Below are 17,014 nucleotides of genomic sequence, written 5' to 3' on the forward strand. Positions count from 1 at the left end.
AACACAACACAGGTAGCAGGGGAATAGCTGCTTTGGGCAAGTCCTATGAAGCCAACTATTTCGGCCCAGGCCCCATTCGGCAGATACAAACTGGAAGAACGTCCACCAAATCAACATCCCGGTTTACACACTACAGGGCACACACATTTGGTACGTTGGGTTGTTACCCGAGAGGAGTTCACAGCTACAGAACCTGTCAAGTAGAAACAATGTCTTCTAAGCACATTTCTTCAGGGGCTCAGAAAGCTTTACATACATTATCTCATTCAGAGCCTCCTCTTCTCTCAAGAAGGTGGAAGGCAGGGATTATCGCCATTAAATGGCAGTTCTGAGTACCCTCACGCATGCACTGAGCATTCGCCGTGATCCGGACTCGAAGCGGAAACCAACCACCAGACAGACAAACGTCAGAAGGATACAGTTCACGAAGCCAAACGCAAGAAAAGTGACTACAAAGGAATGAAGACTATGTTGGCGGGCCAAACAGAAAATGGGATTTTAAGCTCCGTCTTCCTGGTTTTATTTGTTTGGACAAAGTACCACCCACATGTGGATGTGTGTGAATACATATCCACCTTAAGTATATAGAGATGTACGCAGAGCTCTGGGTGCAGGATGTAAATTACACCTCTCACGCACCTGTAACAGGAAATCTACATCTTACATTTCGGAGCACTTGGAATAGATGGGGGCAAAACTGCCGTGTTTTGGAACAAAACTTGACTCCTCTGGAAATATTTTGTGAAAGTAACTCATCTGGGCACTAAACATCCAAGAGCTATTTACTAAACATTAAGCAGGTACAGGCGTGGTGGGCTCGCTTTTGTTTTTGGGTGATTAGGCTATAAATAGCGCGACTGCTACTGTATTCTCTTGTGCCCAGAGCAGTTCCGGGCAAACAGTAAAAATTCGCTGAATACTTGTTGAACGAGTGCATGGATGTTCTGTGTGTTCCACACGACACGCGATTTTGAGGCCTGAAATCTGCTTGTGCAGATGTTTGGGCTGTTTCTTCCTGTTTTAAGTACATGGCATCTGAGAAGAAATTTTATCTAGCCTGGCCTAGTTAGGCTTGGATTTAAATGAGATGGTTTTTTTTTTTTTTTGGGGGGGGGGGATATCCATGATATGATGAGATGGGATTTGAGGGATTTTATGACAGAAATAATAATGATGATGGTAATGATAAAATCATCATCATGACTCCGAGAACAAAGGCATTAAATACATATTAATAATTAGAAGAGGTGGCTCAAAGAAAATGAGTACCTCAAAATGCATTACAATGGGCAAATTGAATTTGGTCCCAGTGAGAGCCAAGCTGTTCTGTTGAAAGAATATTAAACCCCAGCATTCCGCTCTTAAAGGACACAGGGGTACAATTCTATGGAGAGTTGCGTGGAAGGCCTCCCGGGAGGAAGGAGAGCGCCTACCCGTGTAGGTAAATGATCTCTTCCAGGACAAGCCAAGAAGGGGCTCATTCACTTCATGTGGGTGAACACACTGGTCCCAAGAGGTAGTTTTATTTACAGCTTCCTCTTACTGGATCAGGCTCATTTGTTTTTATATCTCCAATCTACGTGCAGTCCTTGCTCACATTGCATGTGTTATTATAAAACACCTTTCAGTAAGCCACCACTAAAATCGAGTGCTCTAAACAAATGTTCTCTTAGGGCAGTAACTCCTTAATATAAACTGCATTTAATAAAACTGGTAGTGATTCTAAAAAGAAAGGAAGGAGTAAGGCACAGGCAGAGAAAATGTCTGGAAGAAATGTGCAATTAATATTTTACAAGACATTTAGATTCTGATTCCTCCTTGCTGTTAAAATTTAAGAGCTTTTTCAAAACTGTATTCCTCTCTGTTATTACATCCTTAATTAAATTAATTTATACAGTGAATGCTCTAATGATACTGCTGTAGATTTTCAATCAGAAAGCCTTATTGCTAGAGACAATATGTGTGAAGACCTTGAAGAAAGAATGACATAAGGCACAGTGCTGTCACCGGCACGGGGCTCTGCGGCCCTAGACATCTGATTACAGAGAAGATCATGGTGGTTTTCCTGTGCCTCAATTAAGGTCCTTATTTTATTTTTTCATTAAGCTAAATCAGGTCGGTGAGAGAACAAAATGAATCTCGCGGGTTGCCTTCGCAAAGATTTCTCTCTGGGAGATACAATGGTGGGCGATGACATTTCTATTGACTACTTCTACCAGGTAGGCTGTGCCTTCCCGAATAAAGGAAGCCACCTCTGAGCCCGCTTTGCTATATTGTCAAGGCAGAGGCAACCAAATTCCGTCCAGGGCTCGGCTATGGAAGAAGTCAGGCTAACAGTTTTGCAGCCAACCTGACGTGCTCGTCACCTGGCCCCGCCTGTGCAGACATACTGGGAGTCTTCTCTTCGGGGGACGGGAGTCTCACTCACTACGCAGCTCAATGGCAGGCATGTGCGCATGCACGGATGCTCTAGGTTAGTACCCGGCACACAGTAGGCACTCAAGAATCGTTAGTGCTTTGTTAACCTAACGAGATGTCAGGAGTAATGCCCGACACGTGATCTGCTGCTTAAGCCTCAAGCCTCCCTTCCAGAGGAGCGTGTGGTCCACCCAGGGAAATGACCCCCAGATGCTCATTCTTTGCTCCTCCCTGTGTTGAGCTGTTGAATTGGCTCCCTTTATTGCCAAGAGTGTATTCTAGGATTTACGGTGAGCATTTCAGAGGATGAAAGACCCAGTGTCTTCCTCAGTCACGTGGCATGAAAAATGTGTCCTTAAGGACTCTGCACTGATCCTTCACCCTATCCCCCGTCTCCTATGGAAAGGGTCTCTGTGACCCACACATGGCATGAAGGAAGGGTGCCTTCAAAGAAAAGTTCATTCAACTGAGTAAGATAGTCCCATCGGCATTTTTTTCCTCTGCCATACTAACTGAGTTCTTTGTTTCTCTCAAGACCAAAAGACGGTCCCAAAACATCCATCAAGTTTGGGTGCATGATAAAAGTTCCCTATGATACAAAACATCAGCTGCAAAAGAAAATTAAACAGGGGGGAAAAAAACCCCAGCACTATTTGATCTTGTTTTAAATCGAAAGTTTTGGACACTTTAGGAAAAAAAAAAAAAAAAGCAGCAAGTGCCTTTTTAATGGATTTTATCCGCAGGAAAAATGATTACAACCAGAAAAGCTTTAAAGTGTCAGCTGCTGATGCGTTTTTCTTTATCCCTTTTATTTTTATTCAGAAAGAAATTGAAGGCATATGGCAAAGTGCATCATTAATTTCTTATTAATTTCATAATATGAAGGCAACCAGTTAAAATAGTAGTGCTACGACTTTAAATTACCGAACTCACTTGGTAGTTAATGAGAGATTTCGCACAGCAGGGGTTCTGTTAAATTAAGTTGTGCCTTCACATCACAGTGGGAAAACAGGTGTATATTGGTTTAGAATTATGGAAATGTTGACTAATTCCAAGGCTTGTAATCAAACAGCAAGGCACCCTGTAATATTTTTCCCCCCAAATACGCATTAATCTTTTATGTCTGGTCCCATTTCTTTCTGCCCACCCACCAAAAGCTCAGAGCTGAACAGAAACCAACCTTTATGTTTTTCCTATAGCTGTTCAGGGTGATGTTTATCAGAACTATCCGTAAATGCAATATATGGAACCCTGTTACCATTTCCCTAATTTGAAGTGGCAAATGAACCAGCAGTGGGTGCCCTGTGAAGGCCGGGAGCCTACAAATCAGACCTGACTTCTCACAATTTCCCTTTAACCCGCCGCAGGTAATGGGGCGTATGAAGTTGAATTGGAGAAAAAGAAAACCAAAAAACAATCCCCAAGCCATCTTTTCCAACTCCAGAATTCTTGCACTTAAGAATTCTGGAATCACCACTCCTGACTTCTGCATGCAGAATTGTTATGAGGAGAAAAACAGAACATACACGTATGTATATAATAATTATTCTTTTTTTTGAAATACTAAAGATGCTCCTTGTTTGCTAGGAAAGGGTCAGAGTAAGATGCCCCAAACAGAAGCAGACCTGTCCGCCCCTTGTATGGTTTTCAACACGGCCCACTCATCATACTAACCCCGGGCTTCTTGAAAGTGTCTTCACCAATAAGGATGGCATACTGGGGAGTTGTGCAGATTTTAGTGGAGTGGATGAATTCAAATTACCCATGCTTTGCATTAATTTAAAATAGAATGTGATTTGGCATTAATCTACCCTAAATGCTAAATGAATTCATCATATCTCAGGAATTTTTAAAAAATATATCAAGAAGGGATTGTGTGTGTTTCAAAATACCATAAAGTATTTCTTTTTAAAGGAAGGAATACAAAGTGGTCTTTGGATTTGATTAGGAGACTGAGAAATAAAAAATTTTTTTCCTGTTGTTGGCCGAGCCAGTAAATATCAGCCACGGTTGCTTCATTTGATAATGTGACCTAACACTGCAGCCTCCTAGAATTTACACTGAAAAAAAAAAACCCATTTATAAGGAAAACAAAGCTGAAATAATACTTAAAAAAAAAAAGTCATTGAGCGAAAGCACTTAGACGTACTAAAAGCTGCCTCGCTAAAACCACCTTAAAAGTTTCAGGGAGAAGTAGCGAAACGGGGAGGGAGACTTCTGCTATCACACGTTTGCTTTTCTGAATCTTCTGCTCTTTGATTTGCTCTAAGGAAAAGGAAAAAGCCACAGTGGTGGGACTGAAGACCAGGGCTCATAACCTATTGCTTTTAAGTGGCTAAGGAGCTCATGTTTTGAAAACCGTTTCTTGAGTGTCTTGCCACGACAAAATACTATTAAATTTTCAATGGACCTATGGTGATTTACGCAAATGCTCTCTTTTCTGGGGGTAATGGGGTAATAAAATGCCTGTGTGTGCATATGTTAGCATGGGTATACACAGGTGTCCGTGTGTATCTACAGAGACAGCAAAATGACAGCTGGAATCACACCCTGAAGACATCGGGGACACTGTATTATCTTTCTTATACTCTGATCCAACCAGGTTTCAAGGAAATTATGACTGCACTGCTTACCACAAGTTCTTCATTGGAACCAATGCACATCACTGGGATGTTAAATGAACTCATCCCTGATATCTGGGTCAGTGGGGAAAATACGCAAACAGCCCGGGACACTTCACACCAGCATGCGATATATAAAATGGCCACAAACCCCCAGAAATAATGTATTCTGATGTGGCAGCTCTGTACAACATCAGTTCACTTCTAGTGAATTGTACTAATCATCAAATGTTACCGGGAAGGAAATGGAAAAAAAAAAATTGTAAGCTTTGTATTTTCTGTTCTCTATCAACATGAAGCCACAAATTAGGCATTAAAACATTGACTTTGTTAACCACCATTGACTATTGAGAAACCATTAGGAGGTTTAATATTATGGCTGTACAGGGTACATTTTGTCCTTTCAAAAGAAAATCTAAGACTAAATTTCAAAAGGGGCTCCTGGTGAGTAAAAGCTTTTCCTTTTCCATCTGCTTTTCTCGTGTGTGTTGGGTTTTTTTTTCCCCCTTTTAAAAATCTTAGCCCACCCCATACTCTTTGGCAGCCGCTGTTACCCAGTGGGGTCACTCTGATTTTCTAACCAGGGGACATACTATTTGAGAGCTCTTTCCATCAGCATTAATGCCAGTCCTTCTTTAGGGGCCGGCCAGCTGGTTGGCTGCTGCGGGGGGACAGAGGGGTCAGCACACACTCCTCAAAAGACCAAAGTCATTTTTGCCACTAAGAGCCCATAACTAGAACCTTCAGTTGAAAGGACCATTTTCAAGCAATAAAGTGATTTTGGTACAAAAGTAAACCGACTCACCCCAGGTAAAGTTTTAATATTGTGCAGTGCATTCTGGGCCTCAAGTGCAGCTTTTCTTGTATAAAATGTTACGAAACAACAACCTACAGAGAGAAATGAAAAGGTTTTAGAAATTTCTGTGAATGCTTTGCTTAGATATAATGGAGACTACGGCGAACAAATAATCTACTTAAAAGGATGCACAATTTAAAAATAATAAAGTGCATGAGAACAGTAATAACATCTCAAGCTTTTACCAGTGCCTTTCACCCAAACCGTATTTATTAGCTTTACCCACGCTGGAGATCAATTCATAACTCTGTGCACCAACTACCTGGAACACAGCTCTTCAGGAATGAGGGGGGGAAGTGGTGGGTGACATGTTCATGGGGCTTGTGTAGCGACTACATACAGAGAAGTGTTTAATCACAGTGACAATGGCAGAAACTTACAGTAACGATAATTTCCTTAAAGAATATTCTAGAACATCACATTTTTAAAAACACTCTCTAAACTCAATGGTTTAGACCACTGGATTACAAGGTTCTGAAAAGCTGAGTTACCGCTTTCTTCTTTTTTTATCTCCACCATAGTATATAATGCAAAGTTCCATATATGAGATACTCAGTATTTGTTGGCCAAAATGCAGGGCTATTTTAACCAGTTTGGAAATTTAGTTACGGTATGGGTGGGTACACGCCCAAACAGATGTTTGCACACACTGTCCCACGTCTTATTAGGTATGGCTACAGCATATCAACCGGCAACTTTCTGACTCCTTATTTCCAAGAGCTGATGGGAGTCCAGGCTGAATGCTTCCCAGGAGAGGCCAGCAAAACCCCTTTTCCCAACCAACTTCCTCCACCAAAAAAGATGGTGTTGAAACCTTATACCATTACTTCTGCTTTCTGAAGGATGGCTGACCCCTTCAGTTTGTAGCCAAAGATACTGGTTAACACAGCTATTTAAACCAGACAGCGATACCAGTTAACGATCCGTTCGTTAGTATATAGTTTCTTTGCACAGCCGGCTTGGGAAAAGGGGTGGACAAAATCTTTAAAATTTAAGAAAAAAAGATGATGCCTCTGAGCTCAGCTGTCTTTGTAAGTTGTGCTGAGGCAGAAAGCGGGGAGACGCACTCATGAAGAACGTAAATATTTGACCCTGAGTGTACTAGAGGACCCTAAAGCATGGAGCCAGAGAGTTGGAGAGGGCTTTGAGAGGTGCTCACACCAAACACAGTGATACACCAGGTGCCATGAAAGAAATGCACAGCACTCCGGCATCAACCTTGGTTCTATTTAGGGGAATAAAGTAAATAAGACCAAGAACAGTAAAAAAAAAAAAAAAAAAAAAAAAAAAAAAAAAAATAATGCAGAGTTGACAACAGGGAGTTGGCATCACAAGCCATCAAAGGTTGGCTCAGGCATTCTGGTTCTTCAAAACAAAAACTCATTCAAAAGAGTAGAGAAGGGCTCCTGGGTGGCTCCGTCAGTTGAATGTCCACCTCTTGATTTCGACTTAGGTCATGATTTTGGGGTTGTGGGAATGAGCCCTGCCTTGGGCTCTGCACTCAGCTTGGAGTCCGCTGGAGATCCTCTCCCTCTCCCCCTCCCCCCCTTCATGCACGTGCGCTCACTCGCGCGTGTGCACGCTCTCTCTAAACAAAAAACCCAAACAAATAAAATCTATAGAGTAGGGGAAAATAAAGTTCAATTCCATTCATTCAGCATTTCTAAATATATCTACGATGCTTCCTCCTCATTTAGAAATTTGGAAACTTGTCATATGTTCGATTTGTTTTAGTCTACATGGATTAAATATACAAAATATACAAACCCTTCACCTTCTGGACAAAGCAGAGTACAATCATTGCATCTTGGCCCTCAAACTACAGGCATCCAAGGATTAGAAACTCCTAAAATGTCGGGGTTCATTGACATGATGGAAGAAATTGAAAATCATTTAGTTTCTTGAAAGAATCACAGATGGATGGACCATTTTTATTTATTTATATTTATTTTTGAGAGAGAGAGAAAGATCGAGAGAGGGAAAGACTAAGCCGGGGGGCAGATGGAGAGGGAGAGAGAATCTTAAGCATGCTCCAAGCTCAGTGTAGAGCCTGCCTTGGGACTCAGCCTCAGGACCCTGAGATCATGACCTGAGCCAAAATCAAGATCAAGCCACCCTGGTGCCCCAGACCATTTTTTAGATGAGTTTTTCACTTCAGCTATTTTGACTTCTGTGACCGGAGTTCATTTGGCTTGATGGTAGATTTTTTTTTTTACTCAACTGTTCAATTTAACGAGTGACTCTGGCTTCAGTGGCATGATGTGAGCCCAAGACTAGCTACAGGAATTGCTTCGGATCTAGGAATAAGTTTAAACAGGGAAGTCAAGTCCCAGCTTCCAGCAGCCCATTGTATCACTCTAAGAAGAAGAAGAAGAAGAAAAATACCAACTATGATTCACTGGGCTTGGTATAGGAAGAAATGAAGAGAGAGACATAACCTCTACCTTCTGAACGTTCCTCACAGCATCTCATTAACAACTTCTCCCCCTCTCCTGGGCTTATGGTCTCAGCTGCTGGAGAAGGGAGCAAGGGGGAAGCTCGCAGCTTCAACCATGGTAACCAGGGCTTCCAGACAGAGGCAGAGTCTGACACCCTCCAGCAGATAGATTCGGGAGCGGGATACTCAGAAGAAAGAAGACTTCAGGGTGGAGTGGAAGTTATAAGGCATGTGCTTGCCCGGAGAGAAAGCAATTCAGAAGACGAAGAACAAAGGCCAGCGTGACCAGGCTCAGAGCTGAGGAGGAAGTTCAGGCTGGTGCACAGGAACAGTGGAAGGAAGGGCAGGGGCACCAAAAATGGAGAACTAAAGACAATGATAAGAGAAAAGCAGCAAGGAGCAAAGTTGGTGCCCCTGAGTGAATCCCACGTGTGGAGCCAGTGGGAAGAGCTCAGACCAATACGCAATGGTCTCGGGAATAAAGGGAGTGCTCCTGCCTTCAACATCTGAACAAAATCCCCACCCCTCTCACTGAAACCCACTAGGAAGGTACAGTTTGATTCTGATTTCAGTATTAAAATGCTCCCCCCATGGGGATGGAAACATCTAATTGTCCTTAGCTATTTACATCTTCGTGTAAATTTGGTTAAAGCACTTTCCTCTTGAACAAAGTTCTTAGTGAATAGAAGGCAATGTGTGTGCGTGTGTGTGCACGCGTGTGTGTTCAGAGAAAGGGCAAGTGAGCAGTGTGAGATAGGGAAGCAGAGAGGAAACGCATGAGGAGAGGAGTCACATGTCCAAAAGGGCAGATGGGAAGATACCCCACATCTCAAACTCCTTCCCGTTTCATCCACTGTCCACTCTGCCTATGCAACTGATACCGTGAAATCGGGGTTACCTCGACAGCCCCTCTCCAAACTTGCCTCCTTTACCCCATACCCATTTAAACAAAGGTTTTTAGAGATTATGCCAAAGTAAGATCTAGTTGTAGTTCTAACACATATGAGAATGTCTTGGTTGATACCGATGATCTGCTTCCCGACCCCCGACCCAACAAGCTCAGCCCCCTCACTGCTGTGCTTGCGAAACAGACTTAGCACCTTGGGAAAAGGTGGGCACAGCTCCTCGCTATGTCCCCGGGCTTGATGAGCGGGGTCTGGGCTGAATTTCTGCCTCTGCTTCTAGCCTCAGCTGGGTACCCTCCTGCACTGAACAACTTGCACAAACATGGGGCTTTTGGGGAAGACAACAGGATTGGGAATATCACCCCAAGACTCTGCTCTCAGTTTCATACATTTGGTTCCTGAGTGACTTAGACAGAAATAGCTTACTTCCTCTATACCTTAGTTGCTTTAGTTTCATTACCTCTCAAAATCAGTGACTAAAAACCAGGGCTGACTAAAATCCTTCTCAGAACAACATGCATATACAGCCGAAGTGTTTTGTTTAGAACAAGTTTTTAAGAAGTCAAAATTATTCTTTACTTTTCTTGGGCTAAAAATAACTTGCACTTCATTTCACACATGCATACTAATTCACTTAATAAAAACACCATTTGATTAAAGTTATCTTAAAATTTGCAGGATAAATACAGGACTACAAATTCAAGTAGCCACCTTAGGTACGGTAATTTGTGGTTCCCCCCAAAAGAGACATGAATCTCTACACCACCAGTGTAAGACTCTTATTTCTGAGAGTACCCTCCCAGCTAATAACCAGTCTTTTTCATCCATCCATCACTTGATACGCTCACTTAGATTCATTGACCTGCAGAGATAATTTCAACAAAAGGAAGGGAGAAATATTTGCCTTGATGTGGTCACTATCATGGCGAAAGGTCAGGGAGCTACTACAGATCCCAGAAAACCCAGGACGGTTCAGCAAAGTTGGGATTTTCTTCCTTGCCTGCCCTATCTGGATGTACAGCTGTTAAGGAACCACCTGCCTCTCAGACTTCCCCACGCCAGCTGTAACTCAGGTCTGAAATTGACCGGATTCGTTTTCAGGTCAGCTGCAACACCAGATGGCCCCGCAGTCCGATTCCGGGGACAGACCTCCCTCCTTCAGCAGGTTCTTTTTCAAACATCCTTGTAAGGTGGGTGGCTAAACACCTACATTCACAGGTGCTCTTCCACGGCCCGTGGCTGCAGCAAGCACCAAGGGAGGCAACCTCCGGCGTCAGCATCATTCTGGAATCCCCCTCTCCCAGCTGCCCGTGGCGCGCCGAAGAAGGCTCTGCTCCATGTCAGAGACCGGAAGTGACCTGCACAGGGGGTTCTGGGGGATTAGCAGAGGCTGATGCGGTCTGGCCAGCCAGGTGCTGCGACAGGCCCTCTGATTTCTGCTCAATGAGGCGGAGTTATGCTGGCTTGCACGTCTCTACCTTGTCACACGGCCTCACGGGCAGGTGCGCAGGATGAGTCCTGCCACCTTTATCCACCCGTTCAAGAGTCTCCGCCTGTGGCGGAAACTTTGAAAGGATAAACATGATGTCCTATCCATAGGTTCCTTTACAGCATCTCACTTTTCAACAGTTTTGCCAATTCATTGTATCCATAAGGGCTTAGGATTTCAGAGCCTCCCTCGCCCACCCCAAATCCATCTTTCACGGGTCTATTTATCAACACCTCCCCATTACTCCTCATCAGGGCTTTTTAAATTCATGGGTGCCATCAGTTTGGGTGTAGAACTTGGGAGGTGATTCCAGAACCAAACACCAGTGTGTTAGGCCCACAGGGAGTGGGGCTCTGCTACGGATCACCGCTTGATGCGGACGGGCCTGTACACACCTTGGTGGGGGGTAACATATGACAGCTGGCTGGCCACTCACTTTGCTGCTTAACTTGGAACATCTAGCAGAGCTCCTTGGAAGGTGACATTAGATAGATCAACTGTGATGGTAGAGAAGGCCTAGAAGGATCTTGGGAGGCAGAGAGCCGTCTACGAAGGCTGAGCAGTGCAAGCCCCTGGGTGGTCAGCAAGCAGCAAGTGGATGCTCCGTCCTGAAGGAGCAAGTCAGGAGGACCGGGAGCCTCTGGTCACCCAGACTCCCACACGTTGACAAGTTTAGCAATCTGGTTGCGTACGTTCTGCGTGTGGAGCAATGTGCAATCAGCATTATAATTAATTGTGCGATATGATTAGACCACTTTGTCTCAGAAGTTGAGAGTGGCAGTTCCCACAGAGGCTAAGTGCTACCTACTCCAAACAGGGTAGTTGGTGTCTGGCTGTATCTCTTCACAGACAGTTCTCTGCTGTCATGAAGAGTTCCCTCAGGTATTTTCCTGGCTTAATTGCAGAATCATTTGAGACGCTGTTAGGAGGTTTTTGCTGTTTCCAAAGATAAAGCCCCAAGCAAGGCGGGCCAATGGTATCTACACACACACACACACACACACACACACACACAACCAGTAGTGTATTTAAAATCATAAAGACACTCAACTTTACTGAAAGACTTTAATTTTAAATGATCAAGTAGATTTATCCTCAAAGAAACCATCTGGATTATCACAAATCTTTTCAAACCACAGCTGTTTCTCTTGAAAATCTTTACTTGGAAACTCTCGGTAATAATACTCACAGAGAAAAATAAATGCATTGCTCACGTAGAGATCACCAGTTTATACCACGGCTTGCCCTGAGTCAAACAGCACTCTGGTTACATTCTTCAGTTGGAGGGCAGTGTAGACACAGCCTTAGAGAATGATACCAAAAACCAGGTTTTTAAAACTAGCTCTGCCCTTGGGAAAACTGACACCACACTCATTAACGAAATTTCCTCTGAGGTTTCCAAACCTTGCAGCACTGGGGAGGAACGGAACTAAGGATTAACGCCGCGGAGACGCCCTTTTAAAAAGACAGCTTTAAGTCTTTTACTCTAAAAGATGGATGACAAGGCAGTTTGTACTATAGAAGCCAGGCTTAAAGACAGGAGGTCAGTGACTTCAGTGGGTTTCAGTTGTTGGAATAGTCACTTGTCAGCTACAGGATGGAAATTTCAGGTCCCACACCAACAACTCACACTCGCAGTGGCCCAGGGAACCAGCCCTCCGCACGGCTACTCTACTGAAGTTCCTCATGATTCTCCTGGAGCTGCCAGCCCAGATGGAGGGAAATGCTCCTTGAAAGATACTCTCATAAATAGGAGAAAGGGCCTTTCTGGAATGTTCTAGTCCTAACTGTTGAGTCTTCTCTTTCTTTTTCTTTTTTTTTGATGCTATTCTTTGGTAATATCTTAGTATGGAAAATTATGGAATGTTTTCTGAAATACACAATTTTCCATATTAAGTTATGAGTACTAAAGAAGAGCATCAGGATGGAGGAAAGAAGGCAAAAAAAAAAATGATTTCCCACAACACTAGCTAGCTGATGAAATAAAAGTATTTCACATTTGGAGCCCACGGTGTTGTGCCCTGAACACCTGTCTCCTCGTGTGAACTCCATCCATGGGGCTGTCCACATCTTAAGGCCATTCAACATATCAAACACGGGATATTTACAATCCTTTCTCAATCTCAACCAATAAACCCTTGAAAACAGCCACAAAAGGATCATCTGATGACTGAACGTTGTACTTAACTTATTTCCTTTAAAAATAAAGCAATAGTCCTGGAAGACATATTTAGCTCAAGATACATTTGAATTCAGGACATCGACAAAGCGATCATGTTGTGAATTGAGAATTCCTTTAAAGGCTGCCTTTGAATTCCGAGGGGCCGACAGATCAAGGGACGAAGGCCCTGGAAGGCTAAATTAGCGAACCCGCTATGTTTTTATTCTTTCTGTGAATGAAGCTCTCTTTTGTATGCACATTTGCAAGCAAAGCAGGTGCCTGGCTTTACACAAGTTGAGCTGCAACTGGGATCTTGGCTTCTTGTCAAGTCAGTAGCACACAAACCAGTTTAAGTCAAAAGAGGACATACTCCCCATACTTGATGCCCCTTGTAATCTATTTTCTCCCTCAATCTTAGCTGCTATATAGAAAATTTAATACTTCTTTCAGAGTCCAAAGGTTGTTGATCTAAGTGGTACATTTTGTGCTCAAGTGAATCTTCCACACACTAAAGTTTTCGATTATCAGTCATTGGCCTCACCCTTGCCAAGACCCCCGACTTTCAGTTTCTACAAAGCAGTTAAAGGTTCAAAAAACCCCGTCAAAAATCCCCTGAATTAAATTTTTAAAGAAAACTCAGCAATGACCTTAAAAACAAAAACAAAACAAAAACAAAAAAGGGAAGTAGTTTTCCAGTGGTCTGGAAGGTGACCCTTGGCATTTCGAGAAAAAAGGCAGTGACGAGACGCCATTCTCAAACCCACGCAGACCCTTCGGGAGGCGAACTGGTCCACCGCAAAGGCACGGATGGATCCCTTTCCTCAGCCCCAAGTCAACCCTCCAAGAGCTGGCCCTGCCAGTGAAGACCCCCAGCAAACACAACATTGTTAACTCATGGCCTCCATGGCCCAAGGTGCTTATTCCTTCCACTCTGTCCTCACAACCTGGCTTGCTTTAGAGGAGCGCAAGATGGGATGTCACAATTAACGCTCTGACTTCACAAGCCACATTTAACACTCAGTCCCCTTACTGGGCACATTCTGTGGGCCCGAGTACTACTTAGCGCAGCTCCTCTGAACTTGGGTGCTGCCCCAGGACAGCTACAGTGAAGGAAAGGAATAAAGCAAGCAGCCATCAAAGCAGACATTAGTTAGCTACGGGTAGGACCTGCAAGATGAAGGGGTTCTCTTCTTCACCCCACTCCTTTTTTTGCTTTAAACTCAAAACTGAGGGGGAAAAATTAGAGGAAGTTAACAGGGCATAGCTTTCTCTTGGCTTCTGTACCTCTTCCATGGAATCACGGGATTTTCCAATTCGTTAATGCCAGTAGCCTAACTCTCCTCCCACAGAGGAGGTCAGCAGACTACCCACAATCATACAAGTGGCTAAAAGCAAAGGCATAACCATCCGGGTCATTACCGACTGGCGGCACCCTTCCACATCCATGCCCATCACAGAACATGCCATGAGCCACCTGAGACGTTCTGCCTTCCTCTGAAAGATCCTCAGAACTGCTGCCGCCTCCTTTCATGGCACCAAAAACGTCCTCTTATAACCTAGGAATCCCTCGTTTTAAACTTCGGACAGTCTCCGGGGACAAACTTTTTTTCTCCCTCTGAGAGTGGGACTTCCCCAGCTAGAAAAACAGCTACCCCACACAAATGCCACATCCTGTAGAAATCAACTTTTAATGAAACCGTATCCAATTAGCTGAGTTTTATGGAGTTTGATATAATTGGCACCCTGATGTAGAAAGTATTACCATCTGGCCACTACCTAGGAAGCAGAGAAACAATGCTGCCATCTTGCCTTCAGTGCTGGAATGATGTGGCCACCACCGTTTTGATTAGCAGGGAATCCCCTGGGCATCTGGATGACAAAACAGGAGTTGTGCTTCTCATTTCTGGGTGCCTGGGGCAGGGATTCGATGTTCCTCCAAGAACCCAGGCTCCTGTCCCCAGCAGGGTTCCTGCTCTACAGCAAACCTCGGCCAATTTCTCAAGCAAGGGGAGAGAAGAGGGATCTCACCCAGTCCGGGTAACCCCGCCCACGTTCCTCAGACTCTGTGCCTGACCCACTGTGACCACATTCTGTTAGTTGGCCACCAGATCTAGGCTGCTACCAACCTCCTGCGGCCCTGGGGACTTCTCCTGGAGGAACCATCTCCTGATACTCCCATGGCCCTGGGAACACAGGCACGCTTTCTCAATCTTATGCCAAGCAAATTGAGTTTCTTTCTTTTTTTCGTTCTTTTTTTTTGACCTAGATTAAAGCTAATGCATTTTCAAGCCTTTTGGGAAAGCAACTGAGGACGAATGTGCATAGCTTTGTGTGCACGGCAATGCTTCCTCACCATTATTATGTAAATCCCAACAAGAGTGCGGCACAGACAGAAAAGACGTCAAGGGCAAAGTTGCTGGAATCTGCTCTCTCCCGTCCCTGGGCCTCTGAAAAAACCCACTTACGTTGAACCACTTCAAATGTCTAATAGCTGTAAAAGTATCTGAAGAATTTTAATGTCACCTTTTCCCCAGATAGGACAATCACTGCATTTAGCTGTTTCTGGAACACTCCAACTCCGCTCTAAGCATGGGAAGGCGAGGTGCCTTGGAGCCTGTGCGTGTCAAGGAGCCATGGGGGACAGGAGGAAGCAGCAAGCAGCCTCCTTTGTTGGGAATATCATGAAATCTTTGGAATGCAAGGTAACCGGGAAACTGTGGATTTGGTTTTCATTTTTAAAAGACTAATTCTAGAGTTGGAAGGAGGGTCTTATTTTTTCTCTGAAGGTATGAAAAAAAAAAATAACGTTAGGTTGAACCTGACAAGCCAACCGAAAGGAAGGCCATATTGAGTAGTCTCCCTAAAACCGCCATGGTGGGCCAGGTTGGTCTCCTCAGAGTCTTGGTGATGAGGTGGTGATGGGGACCCATGGGGACAGAGGGCACTTGAGCAGGGCTTCAGGCTCAGTCAACTAAGAAAATGTCACAGAGATGAAGGAAGGCGTCCCAGGGTTAAATGTGGTACAAGGTAGTTCTACCTTGAATCCAATTAAAAAGGATTTAGGTTCTAAAGTACTGAGAGACCTCATTAAAAGGAAGTTTCTAATATAAGTTTATTTTGTAGGATGCATTCTCTTGAGGACAGGATGGCATTATAATTAGGAGCCTAGTGGCAATGAGAGTAAGTTAAAATCATATCTGTTTTCCTAGGATTCTCAACTCAGCACACTGGGCTGTATGATGTTTTCTGGCCAGATCAGTCTTGGAAGTCTCAACCTCTTCATTCCTGCTTCAATGGTGGGGTGACTTATATTCATGGACGCCGCGAGTACGGGCCCTGTATTGTTAGCCTGAGTAAAATAAAGCTCAGCTCAGTTACTTCAGCACCGATCTGTGGTATCGCTGTATTCTAATATTTTATGGGCCTCTTCTAGGCTGGGGCCGCACTGTTCTAAGAGGTATTTCAATGTGAGGTAGAACCAAGGCGTTATTTTTCTGGAATCGGAGTGTGGAAAGTCATATCTAACTTCCTTAATCTGGTCTCTCTGGTCACCCTGAAATGGAGAGGCACGAACCTGCGTGCTGGCCGAGGTAAAGATCTGTAGGGATTCTGGTCTTTTTCCTGTGGTGGAGGACTGTGAAGAGCTGATATTTATGGCCGTGATAACTGTCTCACCCACTCCCATGATAACTGAGTCATCTTTCATGTGCATGGAGATCAGGGAGGGAGATATTTTTACAAATTGCCTGGAACAGCGGAACTCATAGGAGAAATGCGCCTTTGTAGCCTACTATAAATTGATGTTCCGGGGATAAAAGGCAAGTATCCTTGGGCCCGGAGTTCTCATGGCAGAGACTATGACAGTTTTCAAAGCAACACTGGATATTTCTGCTTCATTCATAAAGCTTGCTGGTGAGCGAAGTGGTCACCCCTTATCAGCATTTCAGACTGACTGGGCGTTTGACAAATTTCTTAACCTCCTTCAACCTCTGTTTCTTTATTTGTAAAATGGGGTTAGTAACAGCAATTACACCACAGGCTTATTGTATTAAACAACATAATGGATGAAAATGGAGGACACAGCTCTTGACATATCCATCAAAGTGCTTAATAAATGGGCCAGATTA

General features: G+C 44.0%; 1 protein-coding gene across 17 annotated transcripts in view; it reads right to left on the minus strand.

Annotated features, from left to right (window-relative positions):
• CELF2 (CUGBP Elav-like family member 2) overlaps positions 1 to 17,014 on the minus strand; it is a 556,236-nt gene that overhangs the window by 102,538 nt on the left and 436,684 nt on the right. For all 17 annotated transcript variants that reach the window (XM_044392047.3, XM_057304588.1, XM_026478623.4 and 14 more), the window contains one exon: positions 5,845 to 5,927. In XM_044392047.3, coding sequence (XP_044247982.2) covers positions 5,845 to 5,927 — 83 coding nt within the window. The remainder of the gene's footprint in view (positions 1 to 5,844; positions 5,928 to 17,014) is intronic.

Source organism: Ursus arctos, unplaced genomic scaffold (genome assembly GCF_023065955.2).
Source record: "Ursus arctos isolate Adak ecotype North America unplaced genomic scaffold, UrsArc2.0 scaffold_30, whole genome shotgun sequence".
In the NCBI taxonomy this organism is placed as follows: Eukaryota; Metazoa; Chordata; class Mammalia; order Carnivora; family Ursidae; genus Ursus; species Ursus arctos.